This window comes from Dendrobates tinctorius, unplaced genomic scaffold (genome assembly GCF_039654945.1).
Source record: "Dendrobates tinctorius isolate UK_male_01 unplaced genomic scaffold, ASM3965494v1 ptg000155l, whole genome shotgun sequence".
In the NCBI taxonomy this organism is placed as follows: Eukaryota; Metazoa; Chordata; class Amphibia; order Anura; family Dendrobatidae; genus Dendrobates; species Dendrobates tinctorius.
In genome coordinates, this window is record NW_027361822.1 from 13,352,292 (window position 1) to 13,368,133 (window position 15,842).

Below are 15,842 nucleotides of genomic sequence, written 5' to 3' on the forward strand. Positions count from 1 at the left end.
TGCATGAGCCAACAATAATCTGTTTATGGTGGTTTTCTCAAGTTATGTATTTTCTGCTTTGTGTAGGGGTTGCGCACCTGAATGGCTGACAGTTCAGGCCAACAGCATGGTTGTCTTGCTTGCCCAAACTGTGTGCTGCCAAAAAAACCTCCAATCCAGCCAGTTTCCGAGCTGTGTTTGTTTACAAGCTCTATAGAAAAGAGCTGACCTTCTTGCTTAGGAGATTGGCCACTACTAAAAGACAGCAGCTATAGCCAATAACCTTGACAATCAGCAATACACAATAAAACTTATGATCCCTCCATTCTTCATATATTTCCCCTTAGTACCTCAGTAATTGTATTGTTACATATAGGATTTTTTATGGTGTTATTTCAGTTCATTATCTCCCATTCAGGTTCCTACAATATCGGATTCTCTCAGTGGAGATCTTCTATATAAGAGAATTTTCCTGGTTGGTCCATAAGGACAGAGACAAGATGGCGGAGAGGATATTACACCTCACCCTAGAGATCCTCTTCCAACTTACTGGAGAGGTGAGAGATTCTGATGATTTCACATTACATCATTCTTATCTATGGGAATAACAGACAGAACTGGAGAGGTGAGGACTCTGGAAATGTCTGTAGTGAGATTTATTAATGTGTCTCTCCATAACCAGGACTACATAGTGGTGAAGAAGACCTCTAGTGAGCGCTGTCAGGCCGCTGTGTCTGAGGGATGGGGAAAAACCCTCAGCCCAATCATGGGGTCTCCACCACCCCCTATGATGCATGAGGACATTAATGACCAGAAGATCCTAGAACTCACCCACAAGATGATTGAGCTGCTAACTGGAGAGGTGACACTTCTGGGAATGCTGGGACATTATACAGTAACGCTATGAAGGGATTGGGGAGATGACGGTATCATTGTATGTGTCAGGTTCCTATAAGGTGTCGGGATGTCACCATCTATTTCTCCATGGATGAGTGGGAGTATTTAGAAGGACACAAAGATCTGTACAAGGATGTCATGATGGAGGTTCCCCAGCCCCTCACATCACCAGGTAATAGACAGGACTAAATACACACTTCCATTGATGCTAGCCTTCTGGAATGTAATTTTATTTTAAATCTTATTTGCAAATACCCAAATTTGAGAAGCATGAGATAATTAATCATCTAGTAAGAGTGAAAATGCAATATGAATTATCTCTTGACAAGAGCAAGGTTGCTGAGAGCAGTGATATTTCAATAGTCAGACATCACATAGATGCGTGAAGTCGACCTTAAAAGTCTGTTTTATGATAATGTGAGAGATGGAATTATCATTGTAATGGACTAGTTTACTTTGTCAGCATCAGTGGCAGAAACAGGGACTGCCTTGACAGTAAGGGATAATTTACAGAGGACCAAAGGACTGCTGCTACACAAATAGCAGAGTCATCCAGTTCAAGGAAGAGATCAAGGTATTTTTTTGAAATTGAAAAATAAGATTTAGCGAAATCTGATCAGGTACAAGAATTAGCGCCTTTTTAAGTGAGGACTGTAAGAGAAGCACCACTTAAGAGTGAATTTTAATGGACTGGAGGAAATCATTTATAAAGCGGAGAAATCTTTAGAGAGCTTTGAGACCAGCGGGTTGTGGCTAATCCAACATAGCAGGAACTTACTCTTGGTCCATACACGGACCTCCAGATGAGAGGATAGAAATGGTAATCCATGATGCTCAAAAAGACATTTTTTTCCAGCTCAGCATAAAGATGATTTTGACGGAGTCTCAACAAAATTGAGCAGACATGAACACTAGGTGAGACTAGGTATCCCAAGAAGATTACAATATCATCCAGATAGATGAATAAATTATTATTATTCTTTATTATTATAGCGCCATTTATTCCATGGCCCTTTACATGTGAGGAGGGGTATACGTAATACATACAAGTACAGTAATCTTAAACAATACAAGTCACGACTGGTACAGAATGAGAGAGGACCCTGCCCGCGAGGGCTCACAATCTACAACGGGATGGGTGAGGATACAGTAGGCGAGGGTAGAGCTGGTCATGCAGCGGTTTGGTGGAGCGGTGGTTACTGCAAGTTGTAGGCTTGTCGGAAGAGGTAGGTCTTCAAGTTCTTTTTGAAGGTTTCCATGGTAGGCGAGAGTCTGATATTTTGTGGTAGAGAGTTCCAGAGTAGGGAGGATGTGCGGGAGAAATCTTGTATGCGATTGTGAGAAGAGGAGATAAGAGGGGAGTACAGAAGGAGATCTTGTGAGGATCGGAGGTTTCGTGCAGGTAAGTACCGGGTGACTAGGTCACAGATGTACGGAGGACTCAAGGTTGTGGATGGCTTTGTATGTCACGGTTAGGGTTTTGAACTGGAGTCTTTGGGTAATGGGGAGCCAGTGCAGGGATTGACAGAGGGGAGAGGCCGGGGAATAGCAGGGGGACAGGTGGATTAATCGGGCAGCAGAGTTAAGAATAGATTGGAGGGGTGCGAGAGTGTTAGAGGGGAGGCCACAAAGCAGGAGGTTGCAGTAGTCAAGGCGGGAGATGATGAGGGCATGGACTAGGGTTTTTGCAGATTCTTGGTTGAGGAATGCACGGATCCGTGAAATATTTTTGAGTTGGAAGTTGCGAGAAAGTGGAAAGGGCTTGGATATGTAGTTTGAAAGAGATATCAGTGTCAAGGATAACCCCAAGGCAGCGAGCTTGTGGGACTGGAGAGAGTGGGCAGCCGTTTACTTTAATGGATAGGTCCATTGGGGGGGTCACGTGAGATGGGGGAAAGATGATTAATTCTGTTTTGTCCATATTAAGCTTTAGAAATCTAGCGGAGAAGAAGTATGAAATAGCAGACAGAAATTGAGGGATTCTGTTTAGTAGGGAGGTGATATCTGGTCCAGAGATGTAGATCTGTGTGTCATCAGCATAGAGATGATACTGAAAGTCATGAGATTATGAGCTGTCCGAGGCCCAAGGTGTAAACAGAAGAGCAGAGGCCCTAGGACTCAACCTTGCGGGACTCCGACGGATAGGGGGCGTGGTGAGGAGGTGGTGTGTTAATGGGAGATGCTGAATGTCCGGTTTGCTAGGTGTGATGCAATCCAAAATAGGGCCAAGTCTATGATACCAAGAGATGAGAGGGTCTGTAGTAATAGGGAATGGTCCACTGTGTCAAAGGCAGAGGACAGGTCTAGGAGGAGGAGGACAGAGTAGTGTCGCTTGGTCTTGGCGGCTAGTAGGTCATTGGTGACCTTAGTTAGGGCAGTTTCAGTGGAGTGGTGTGGTCGGAAGCCGGATTGCAAGTGGTCAAGGAGGGAGCAAGAAGAGAGGTGGGAGGATAGTTCAAGATGGACGTGTTGTTTCAGTAGTTTTGAGGCATAGGGGAGAAGTGATATAGGGTGATATCTAGATACAGAGGATGGGTCAAGAGAGGGCTTTTTGAGGATAGGTGTGATTGAGGCATGTTTAAAGCTTGAGGGGAAAACACCAGTTGTTAGTGATAGGTTGAAGAGATGGGTTAGGGTTGGCATGAAGACTGGTGAGGTTTGGGATGAAGTGGGATGGGATCGGGTCAAGTGCACAGGTAGTGAGATGTGATCTTGAGAGTAGAGTGGAGAGTCGATCTTCTGTAATGGTGGAGAAGTTGGTTTTGGAGGAGGAGGGCAGGGCAGGTAGGAGGAAGGGCACTGGGGGTTGTTGACCAAAACTGTCTCTGATGTTATCAATCTTCTTGAAAAATGAGGCAAAGTCTTCAGCTGAGATGAGTGGAGAGGGAGGAGGTGCTGGGGGGTGGAGGAGAGATTTGAAGGTGTTGAATAACTGTTTAGGGTTGTGAGACAGGGAGGATATGAGAGATGAGAAGTAGGTTTGTTTTGCTGCAGCGAGTGTGACCTTGAAAGTAGTGAGGGACTGTTTGAATGTGATGAAGTCCTCATTGGAGTGGGATTTTTTCCATCTCCGCTCAGCAGCCCTGGAAGCCCGCCTCAGTTCTTTGGTCAGACTGGTGTGCCAGGGCTGTCTATTGATTTTGGGAGCTTTGGTATGTTTGAGAGGGACAACTGATTCCAAAGCTACAGCTATTGTGGTGTTATATAGAGCAGCAGCGGCATCCGCATTGTGTAGGGAACTTATGTCTGTAAGAGGGAGGAGGGATTCAGACAGTGAGTGTAGGTCTAGGTGTTGAAGATTTCTGCGAGGGTGTGCGAGTTTTTGAGGTGGGGATTGTGGACCTGAGGAGGAGAGGGAAGAGAATGTAAGTAGGTTGTGGTCAGAGGGAGGAAGAGGTGAGTTAGAGAGGCTAGATAGGGAACAGAGGCGGGTGAAGATGAGGTCTAGTGTGTGGCCATCTTTGTGAGTGGCTGCAGAAGACCATTGAGTGAGGCCAAAGGAGGAAATGAGAGATAAAAGTTTAGTGGCAGCTGAGAGGGAAGTGTCAATGGTGATGTTGAAGTCGCCCAAGATGATAGTGGGGATATCAGTGGAAAGGAAATGAAGTAGCCAGGTGGGAAAGTGGTCAAAGAAGGTGGTGGCTGACCCTGGAGGGCGGTATATGACAGCTAGTTGGAGGTTGGAGGGGGAGTAGATGCGCACAGAGTGCACCTCAAAAGAAGGGAGGGTAACAGAGGGCGGCAGTGGGATTGGGGTGAAGGAGCAGTTATCTGACAGGAGAAAACCAACTCCTCCACCATGCTTGCAGCTGGGGTGGGGGGGTGTGGGAAAGGTGGAATCCACCATATGAGAGTGCAACAGGAGAGGCTGTGTCAGAGGAGGTGAGCCAGGTTTCGGTGATGGCGAGGAAGGAAAGTTTGTTAGTAATAAAAAGATCATGGATGAAAGAAAGTTTGTTGCAGACATAGCGAGCGTTCCACAGAGCTCCTGTTAGTGGGACTGGGGAAGCTGGGGCTGGGCGAATGTGTATAAGATTGGAGTGGTTACGGAAAGTTGTGATTGGGCGGTAGAAGTGACTGTGGGAATGTGGTGAGGAGGACCAGGATTTGGAGAGATATCGCCGGCAGTGAGGAGGAGCAGAGAGAGTGTTAGCAGGTGGGAGCAGGAGAGGGCATGAGGGGGCTGTCTGTGTTTGGAGACAGAGGATTGTATATTGAGGAACAAATCTGAGGAAGAGGCGAGATGGATTGGAAGGATTGAAGAAGAGATGAACAGTTCCTTGCTTGGTGTAGGGCTTAGTGGGTTTAGCAGAAAGTGAAGGATTATAGGGGTCAGAGTGGAGACAAACAAAAACATTGTTTGCAGTGACTCTTTCCAGTTACCTTCTGTTCCCTTCTGGTTCAATTCTGGATTAATTCATATTTTCATATCATTTCACACTTTTAAGATACACTCTTCTAGGATACACACTGCAGACTTGTGCTATGCAATATATGTGCTACAAAGTGCATTCAGGTGTGAAGCTGAGAGGAGTGGTCTGTGCTCCTCTTGGTCAGATAATTTAGAGTGGACCAGATGCAAATGATCAAGCCAAAGTAAACAAGGTCATAAATAATACTGGGGTAAAGCAGGGGGTTAGTTGAGAGACATACCAAGTGAATGCTATGTGCAGAGGTAAGAAGTCTCTGTGGAAAGCTGATTGACGTACCAAGTGATACATACAAGATGTCATGGAAAATTTCATCGACGAAATGCTGGAACACAGCTAGTGTAATACATAAATGATAATGCATGCCAAGATATTCATAGTGACCATTATGGCTGTCGAATATGGTCTTCCATTTAATGTGGTAATCCCTCTTTAATGTGGATTAGTTTGTAGTATACATGCAGGTCTATTTTGGTGAAGATGGTAGAACCAATAGTTCATTCTGACAGCTCAGACATAAGGCGTAATGAATCACTTAAATAGTGATTTTATTCTGACCCCATTAGTCTATGCATAGTTTCATAAATATGTTTTTTCTTTGTGAAGTCAAAGCTTCCACTGGCCAGACACAGTATCGGATAAACTCCTTTTCTAAATTCTCTTTAGTGTAAGCAGACATTGCCTCAAACACGGGGACAGATTGATAATGAGTTCTTCATTTGGGTGGTTCAACACCTGGAAGAAAGGTTATGGTGTGATCAAATAACTGATGTGGAGGAAAGACGTCTGTGTTCTTAGGAAAGACATCTGCTACATTCTGGTTAAAAGCATTAAAATTGTTGGTAATGGATGCAAAACACAGTTTCAGAGAATTTGATTGAGGTAGACTTTTGAGTCAACTTTAAAAGAGGTTAGGCACCTGGCTGGAGCCTGAAATAAGTGGAACATGAAGTTACTCCTGACAAGCACAAAATGCTTCCCAAGTTACCACAGTAACCTGTGATGGACTAGAACTAAATAATTGGCCACAGGAGAAGGGAAGGAGGTCCAACACATATTACAGGTGACTAAAGGCCACGTCTCACATAACGAAATCGTTAGCGATATCGCTGAAACGTCACAGGTTTTGTGACGCAACAGCGACCTCGCCAGTGATCTCGCTACGTGTGACACATAGTGGTGACCGCCCCCCCGCTGGATATCGCTAATCGTGCTCAAATATCCTAGGCCATTTTTTGATCGTTGGCGGCCCGCATGCATCGCTGTGTTTGATGCCGACGAGCGACCTTGTTAGCGACGCAGAACTCAGGGACGCAGGCGTGAGTCGTCATAATAGCTGCTGTGTGACAAGGTCCCAACGACCGCCGAGGTCGTTATACGGATCGCCGTATCGTTGCTGCGTCGATGAGTAGATCTGCCTGTTTGACAGCTTACTAGCAACCATGTAGCGACATACCAGCGATCCTTACCAGATCGTATCGTTGTCGGGATCGCTGGAGCGTCGCTATGTGTAACGGGACCCTAAGACTCCTAATTATAAATGCCACATGATGTCCCACTATTTATTACGAGGTTGGCTTTGTCATACATTCTTCAGCAGCTCTGGGCTTCTAGACTTGTGACATTTTCATAATTTTTTATAGCCTTTTTTAAGCCTGGTGTTTGAAGCTTCAAAAGATGGGCAGATAGAAAAATTCCATCCAAACTGAACGCCCACAACCCACCATAATGAGGTAAAATAAAGGTTAATAAACTATTTAATATTCCTATTACTCCCCAGCCCATCACCAATCAACAGTTTCCACTTTTCTTAATAGGCTGGCAAATGGTTTTAGACACCTGATCAGGAAACCAAGAATAAAAAATATACTCTACAAAATATATTCTAGGAAATAAAGCTGCAAGAAAACAGTCAGTGCTTTGATTATCCAATTGTTCTTGATCTGAGACTATCAGATTGTGATTTGTTTCTTCCACCACAATTGTAAGGTTGTTATACACATTAGAGTAAGATCTGTCAAATTCATTGATTTAAGTGAGATTGGACCAAGTTTCCTCAGACAGAAGATGGTAGAAAATAAAAAGGATCAGGCCTATACATTAACATGCTTGATTTTTATGTTCTTAAGGGAGATTGAGTAATGCTGGAGGTGTGTGGTAGCAGCTTCCTCTTTTCTCGCCTTTGAAAACACCAGCTTTATAAGGCATTTGGCAACATTAATTAATCGTATATTGTTATATGTCTTTCCAATTGTAAATGTACATTCTTATATAGAGATGTTATAAAAATTAATATATTAACGTTATGTTATTAATGAAAAAATATATAATTTTCGCAGGTGGCTGTATCAAATTTTCAGAGGAACATGTGAGGTCTTCAGATTTTGAAGCTGATGATCATGGCATTACACAAGAAACTTGTAAAGATCACAACATTACTCCAGATATACCACTAGCCTTTCCAAGGAAAGATCTATCATTTGACTATTTTAAAAAAATCCTATCTTCTGATTCAACACATACTGTTAGGAAAAATAAAAACAACCAAAGAGATGTTAAACGTCAAAGAGCTCACCTGGCTGAGAAGTCATACTCATGTTCGGAATGTGGGAAATGTTACACTCGGAAACCAGATCTTGTTTACCATCAAAAAACTCACACAGGGGAGAAACCATTTTCATGTTCTGAATGCGGGAAATGTTTTACTAAAAAATCACATCTTGTTGAGCATGAGAGATGTCACACATGTCAGAAGCCATTTTCATGTTCAGAGTGTGGGAAAGGTTTCAATCAGAAATCAAATCTTGTTAGACATCAGAGAGTTCACACAGGGGAGAAGCCATTTTCTTGTTTGCAGTGTGGGAAATGTTTTAGCCAGAAATCAGATCTTGCTGCACATCAAAGAAGTCACACAGGAGAAAAACCGTATTCATGTTCAGAATGTGGCAAATGTTTTAACCAGAAGTCAGATCTTATTGCACATCGGAGAATTCACACGGGAGAGGAGCCATTTTTATGTTCAGAATGTGGGAAATGTTTTAAGCAGAAGTCACATCTAGTTAGACATCAGAGAAGTCACACAGGGGAGAAGCCATATTCATGTTCTGAATGTGCAAAAAGTTATAAGGCTAAATTACATCTTGTTACACATCAGAGAGTTCACACAGGTGAGAAGCCATTTGTTTGTACAGAATGTGGGAAATGTTTTAAGCAGAAATCACATCTTGTTACACATCAGAGAAGTCACACAGGGGAGAAGTTATATTCATGTTCAGAATGTGGGAACAGCTATGGAGCTAAAATAAATCTCATCATACATCAGAGAATTCACAAAGGGGAGAAGCCATTTTCATGTTTAGAATGTGGAAAATGTTTTAACCAAAAATCACATCTTGTAAGACATCAGAAAAGTCACGTAGAGGAGAAGTTATGTTGATGTGATAGAGATAACATAAATCTTAAAATATATCAGAGAAATCATAGAAATGAGATGCAACTGTTATGTTTAGAATAAAGAAAATATTTAATTGAAGAACCAGCCATCACTTATCATTGTACAGGCAATCACTGGTTCAAGTACCCTACAGAAACTAATAAACATAATGTAAAATATACAGTTACATGTTTTGGGAGAAATTTGAAAAATAAATAAATATACCCCATGTGCAAGAGGCAGGGAGGTGCCGTTGGGCTGTGTCATGCTGTCCGATGTGTCTCCCCGGGGACTGCATTTTACCACCTCCCGGATTGGGAGTCGGCCTCTCCATGCCGGCTGTCAAGCTCACAGGCAACTCAGAGAATCAATTAGTTGTACTTGAGCTTTCAGAAGTGTGTACAATTGAAGCCCTGAACGCCAGGGAGGGAATGGGTGCGGTAACAGTATGGGGAGTGGGGATGTATGAGCAGGCCATGTGAATAGGGAGGGGGGGAAAGGTGTGAAGAGACTATTGAGGGAATTGCATGAGGGAACAGTATGGGGGAAATGTGATGGGGCACAGGCTAGAGACTGAATAGTGTTTGGGAAAGTATAGAGAGTGGGCAGTGTGGGGGCACAGCAAAGAGGGGACACTATGTCGAGGAAGGATAACATGATGAGGGGGCACAGTATAGTGACTGAGCACTATATGGGGGACACTGTAAGAGGACAGTGTGAAGAGAGGCACTTGTAGAGGGTATGAACTATAAGGGTATGTGCACACGTTGCGGATTCCAGTGTGGATTTTGCCGCACATAATCCGCATCTCTTGGCAGAAAACGCAGGCGCGTTTTTGATGCGGATTTCATGCGGTTTTTCATGCGTTTTTTTACATGCGGATTTGTATGCGTTTTTGTAAGCTAAATAAAGATATGTTATTTAACAAAAAAAAAGATTTGTGATGTCATTTTTGTCCAACCTCCTCTTTTACATTACACACATAGATATGGGATAGATAGATAGATGTGGGATAGATATGGGATAGATCAGGGGTTCCCAACCTGTAGCTCGGGAGCCACATGTGCCTCGCGGTCCCATGAATTGTGGCTCATGACTGTCTGCCAGCTTGGTGCATTAGGTCCAGGTCTAGCAAACAGGTATGAAGAGTACATCTCATAATGGTGAATTTTGTGAGTAGCCCTGTACAGAAGAGCAGATCTGGATGCACATTTACTGGTCTTAGGGGTTTAGAGATGCTTTAGGTATGGTACACTGGAGGATGGTACTACCTGTTGGAGGAGGTGCTCAAAGTTGGATGTGACAGTGTGTTGGGAGTGCTTGATGGGAGAATACTGAATGGGGGTATTGTGGGAACCCCTGGATCTCAGTGTACTGCTTTGGAGCGATTTCTGTGGAAAAGCTTTGGTTCTCATTATACCTGTAATGGAGGAGGCTTTGGTTGACACTAGAGATGAGCGACTTTGCCTTTTATAGGGTCGAGTCGGGTTTCATGAAACCCGACTTTATCAAAAGTCGAGTCGAATGAAAGCGGCCGACTATCGTGAAAAGTCGAAGGTCTGACTGAAACACGAAACCTAATGCAAGTCAATGGGGAAGCAAAGTCGGCAGGGAGTGGAGGACAGTAAACACACCTACATGCCGGACCGCTTTTCTAAAGTGCGCGAAAACTCTTTCGACGCTGCACATGTCATCTCGTTGCCCACAGTGTACGTCCTTGCTCATTGGCTGAAAAAAAAAGTCACGTGCAAGCATTCTGTGAAATCCAACTTTGGCGCTCGGAACGCCGACCGCATGGCAGACCTCACGCTATGGTCGGGTTTTGCTGGGCGAAACCTGACTTTGGCGAAAGTCAGCGACTTTTGAATCTGACCGACCTGTTTCGCTCAACTCTAGTTGACACTACTTTGAAGGGTGTGGGAGCTGGATGTGGCTCGCGACCGTCTAAGCTGAATGTGGCTCTCGACCCTCTCTCTAAGCTGAATGTGGCTCGCAACCCTCTCTTTAAGCTGAATGTGGCTCTCAAGGTCAGAAAGGTTGGGGACTACTGGGATGGATAGATAGATATGAGATAGATAGATATATGGATAGATAAATCTATACATATATCCATAGATATATCCATATCCATGTTTATTAATGAACAATGTTTCATTTAAAAAAAAACTGAAAAAAAATGGCGTGGGCTCCCTCGCAATTTTCTGTGCCAGAGGGGGGAAGCCGGGGGCCAATATTTGTAGCCTGTAACATGTTTGTCTATAATTTTCATTCTAATCTCCTGAGACAACTCTTTCCGTCACTTCCTCTGGTCCATGTTGAGTGTGATACACACCATGTCACCAAACAGCACAGTGGTAACTGTAGCCCTCTATACAGGCCCACTCACGGATTCCAAGATTGTAGACACCTGTGATGCTAATTAGTGGACACACCGTGATTTAACATGTCCCTTTTGTCACATTAGTTTCAGGGCTACCAACATTTCTGTCCAGGCCTAATTCTTGTGTTATATATATATATATAAATGTATGTATGTGTATATATATATATTTTTTTTTAATTCTATGGAAGCATGATTGAAAAGCAATGTCTGACTTTTATTTGTTCATTTTCATAGATTTTTGATTTATTAATACTCTTGCCAGATTCAAGTTATTTCTGTGACCATTGTGGGTTTTTCTGTCCTTAAACGAGGGGTACCAGCAATTTTGACCTCGTGTGTAGGTGCTTAAAAATCAGACGGCACACGCATTGTCTGTGTGCTGTGCGGTTTTTTTTTTTCTGGCACCCATTGACTTGCATTGATAAGTCTTGGCTGCTTTATGAGGCCATACATAGCATGCTGCGATTTTTTTTTTTTTCCTCACTCCATTTCCAGTTGAGGAAAAAGTTGCAGATGAACAGTGCCTAATTGAATAACATTGTTGTGAATGCACTTTTTTCTCACATTGCACGCGACGATTTTATGCGCAGATGAGAGCCTACCCTAACACATATACTACTCAGCAGGTATATTAAATACAAGGTGCCGCTGAATACATGTCACATACACATGGCTCTGCTCTGTGCACCTACATCTCAAATATGTATGTTGTACATACATGCACATAGCGGAGCTCTGTACCTGTCACACACAGCTCCACACTGTTCTGTACCCCGGTCCATCAAGTTCAACCTTTCTGCACCAATTGTACATTTTGTCACTAATTTAACTATAACCGGCAATGTTTTATGTGTATAGAGGAAATCATCCAGCCCTTTTTTTTTTAAATCTATTGTCTGCCATTACTACCTCTTGTGGTTGGCATTCCACAGTCTGCCTACTCTAACTGTAAAGAACCTTTTCCTATTTAGCAGCCGAAATTGCTTTTCTTCCACCGGTAATGAATGCCCCCTGGTCCTTAGTATGGTCCTTGGAAGGAATAAGTCATGCACCAGTCCTCTGTACTGACCACACATATATACAGTATACAGTCATATGTAAAAGTTTGGGCACCCCTATTAATGTTAGCCTTTTTTCTTTATAGCAATTTTGTTTTTTGCAACAGCTATTTCAGTTTCATATATCTAATAACTGATGGACTCAGTTATATTTCTGGATTTAAATGAGGTTTATTGTACTAACAGAAAATTTGCAATCTGCATTTAAACAAAAGTATGGGCACCCTTATCATTTTCTTGATTTGAACACTCCTAACTACTTTTTACTGACTTCCTGAAGCACTAAATTGGTTTTGTAACCTCATTGAGCTTTGAACTTCATAGCCAGGTGTATCAAATCATGAGAAAAGGTATTTAAGGTGGCCACATGCAAGTAGTTCTCCTATTTGATTCTCCTATGAAGAGTGGCATCATGGGCTCCTCAAAACAACTCTCAAATGATCTGAAAACAAAGATTATTCAACATAGCTTTTCAGGGAAAGGATACAAAAAGTCTCAGAGATTTAACCTGTCAGTTTCCACTGTGAGGAACATAGTAAGGAAATGGAAGAACACAGGTACAGTTCTTGTTAAGCCCAGAAGTGGCAGGCCAAGAAAAATATCAGAAAGGCAGAGAAGAAGAATGGTGAGAACAGTCAAGGACAATCCACAGACCACCTCCAAAGACCTGCAGCATCATCTTGCTGCAGATGGTGTCACTGTGCATCGGTCAACAATACAGCGCACTTTGCACAAGGAGAAGCTGTATGGGAGAGTGATGCGAAAGAAGCCGTTTCTGCAAGCACGCCACAAACAGTCGCCTGAGGTATGCAAAAGCACATTTAGACAAGCCAGTTACATTTTGGAAGAAGGTCCTGTGGACTGATGAAACAAAGATTGAGTTGTTTGTTCATACAAAAAGGCGTTATGCATGGAGGCTAAAAAACACAGCATTCCAAGAAAACACTTGCTATCCACAGTAAAATTTGGTGGAGGTTCCATCATGCTTTGGGGCTGTGTGGCCAATGCCGGCACCGGGAATCTTGTTAAAGTTGAGGGTCGCATGGATTCAACTCAGTATCAGCAGATTCTTGACAATAATGTGCAAGAATCAGTGACAAAGTTGAAGTTACGCAGGGGATGAATATTTCAGCAAGACAATGATCCAAAGCACCGCTCCAAATCTACTCAGGCATTCATGCAGAGGAACAATTACAATGTTCTGGAATGGCCATCCCAGTCCCCAGACCTGAATATCATTGAACATCTGTGGGATGATTTGAAGCGGGCTGTCCATGCTCGGCGACCATCAAACTTAACTGAACTGGAATTGTTTTGTAAACCGGAATGGTCACAAATACCTTCATCCAGGATCCAGGAACTCAATAGCTACAGGAAGCGACTAGAGGCTGTTATTTTTGCAAAAGGAGGATCTACGAAATATTAATGTCACTTTTATGTTGAGGTGCCCATACTTTTGCACCGGTCAAATTTTGTTTAAATGCAGATTTCACATTTTCTGTTAGTACAATAAACCTCATTTGAATCCAGAAATATAACTGAATCCATCAGTTATTAGATAAATGAAACTGAAATAGCTGTTGCAAAAACTAAAATTGTTATAAAGAAAAAAGGTTAACATTAATAGGGGTGCCCAAACTTTTACATATGACTGTATACACCCTGAAATCTTGTTTTCTTTTGCAGCTGCTGCTTGACATTGAGCGCTGCTGCTCATCTTACTTGTATCCAGAATACCCAAGTCCTCCTCCTGTTCTGTAGTCCCGAGTATGGTCCCATTTAATGTATGTGCAGCAATAGGATTACTCTGTCCTAGGTACATTATCCTACATTTATCTACATTAAATCTCATTTGCCAAGTGTTTGCCCATTCAGTCATCTCCACGGCTCTGCCTCATCCGCACACATCATACATATACGCAGGGCTGCCACTAGGAATTTTGGGGCCCATACTGGCAAAATTTTCAGAGCCGCCTTGAGACTCCGCCCAGGCTCTACCCCAGCCTCCACCCCTCGAACTGTCCACACGCTCTCTCTTGGAAAAACTCCACTTCTCACCTATCACACATTAACAGTCCCCCCCATCACCAGATCACACATATAGCCGGCAGCTTTTGTTTTGGCCAAAAGATTTTTTTAAACCGCCACCATAACACGGTAGACACTTTTGGCCGAGCTCTACTCTACTGTAACCTATTAAATAGTTGTTAAAATATGCCATACAGGGGCGTGGCCTGGATCGCTTGTGGGGAGGACGTGTGTCGCTGTTGCTCCCGCTGCCAGCCACGAAGGGAGCCCTATTTTGACCCTAACGGGGGTTTTGGTGTGCCCCCCAGAGAGAATTAGACCAGGAGGGAGTGGTGGAGGTTTCAGTGGAGGAATCCGCGGCTCTCGGGGAGGAGAGCGGCCGCGGGGAACGGATCTTGGCGCCGGAGGTGGACGGGCGCCATCTTTGCCGCGTCTTCCTGCTTCTCCCTGTGCGGCGTGGGCCAGAAGACTGCGGAGAGCCGTTGGAGGAGGTGGAGGGCCACAGCCTTTGTTGGAGGGGAGACCGCTAACCGCTGCGGGAAGAAGGGAAAAGGTCTGCTTACCGGAGGAGAAGGAGGTGAGCTGGACACAGAGGCCTGGCTGGTGATCGGAGGGTGACCGCGGTGCTGGGTGCTCCTGGTGGCTGGGTCGGGCGCTCCTTGCTGTGCTTAGTGACTGGAGATTTGGGGGTGCTGCTCCCCCTTTCTGGAGACGCCGGGACCTGCCTGACCCCACACTATAGCAGTGAGAAAATATATATAGGGCACCATATCAAGGCCTTATTTACTGATGCCAGCGCTCCACCTTTTAAGAAACATGAGGTCATTTTCATCCATGAACATGTATTAATAGACTTTCCCTAAATGCACGAGTGGTGACTTTAAATGCACGCTTCAATATAACATGGTCAAATCTAATAAAGAGCGTGCAAAATCGCTGGATACTGGGGCACATCGGGGCAGGCAAAGCGAAATGGAGAAATTTTGAAAAATAAATCAGGGTCGGCTAGGCCCACACCAAAAAAAGCTACACACTAATGCTGAGGTAGAGGAACGGGTCGAGGACTCTGACTCAAGTGAAGATGTCTCAGGCAGTGACATTACCCACTCAGACTCTGGGAAGTTCTCTAGATCAGTATTTAAAAAACTTCTGACCCAAGCATTAAAACCTTTGGTTACAGAGATATCTGGTATGAGAGCTGATTTGTCACATATTGGTAACAGAGTGGAGTCTCTTGAAGCATCTCAGTCCTCTCTTATTAGTCACTCTAATGCCATGAGGGACCATTTGGAATACCACAGAGAACAGATTAATAACTCTCTTCTGGCCTTGGAAGATCAAGAGAATAGAAGCCGCAGAAAAAATATAAGGATTAAGGGATTGTCTGAAAGTGTTTCTGCAGAAATATTGGAAAAATCCACGAAAGAAATCTTTGCCCTTCTAATTCCACAAGAAAAATGCGACCAAATTGTGATTGAGAGGGTCCATAGATCGCTCAGACCCAGGCCTAAGTCCTCTGAACCCCCGAGGGATGTGATCTGCGGCTTGTTGAGTTATGTGGACACCAATGTTATTCTGTCTGCTGCAAGGGATGCTAAAAATCTCGCTTACGAAGGATCTGCCATACAACTCTA

General features: G+C 43.7%; 1 protein-coding gene across 1 annotated transcript in view; it reads left to right on the plus strand.

Moving 5' to 3' along the window:
* The window catches only part of LOC141051177 (uncharacterized), a 266,826-nt gene that overhangs the window by 220,674 nt on the left and 30,310 nt on the right, over positions 1–15,842 (plus strand). Inside the window, exons 21-24 of the mRNA XM_073548042.1 lie at positions 398–536; positions 662–841; positions 925–1,048; positions 7,646–8,739. Coding sequence (XP_073404143.1) covers positions 398–536; positions 662–841; positions 925–1,048; positions 7,646–8,739 — 1,537 coding nt within the window. The remainder of the gene's footprint in view (positions 1–397; positions 537–661; positions 842–924; positions 1,049–7,645; positions 8,740–15,842) is intronic.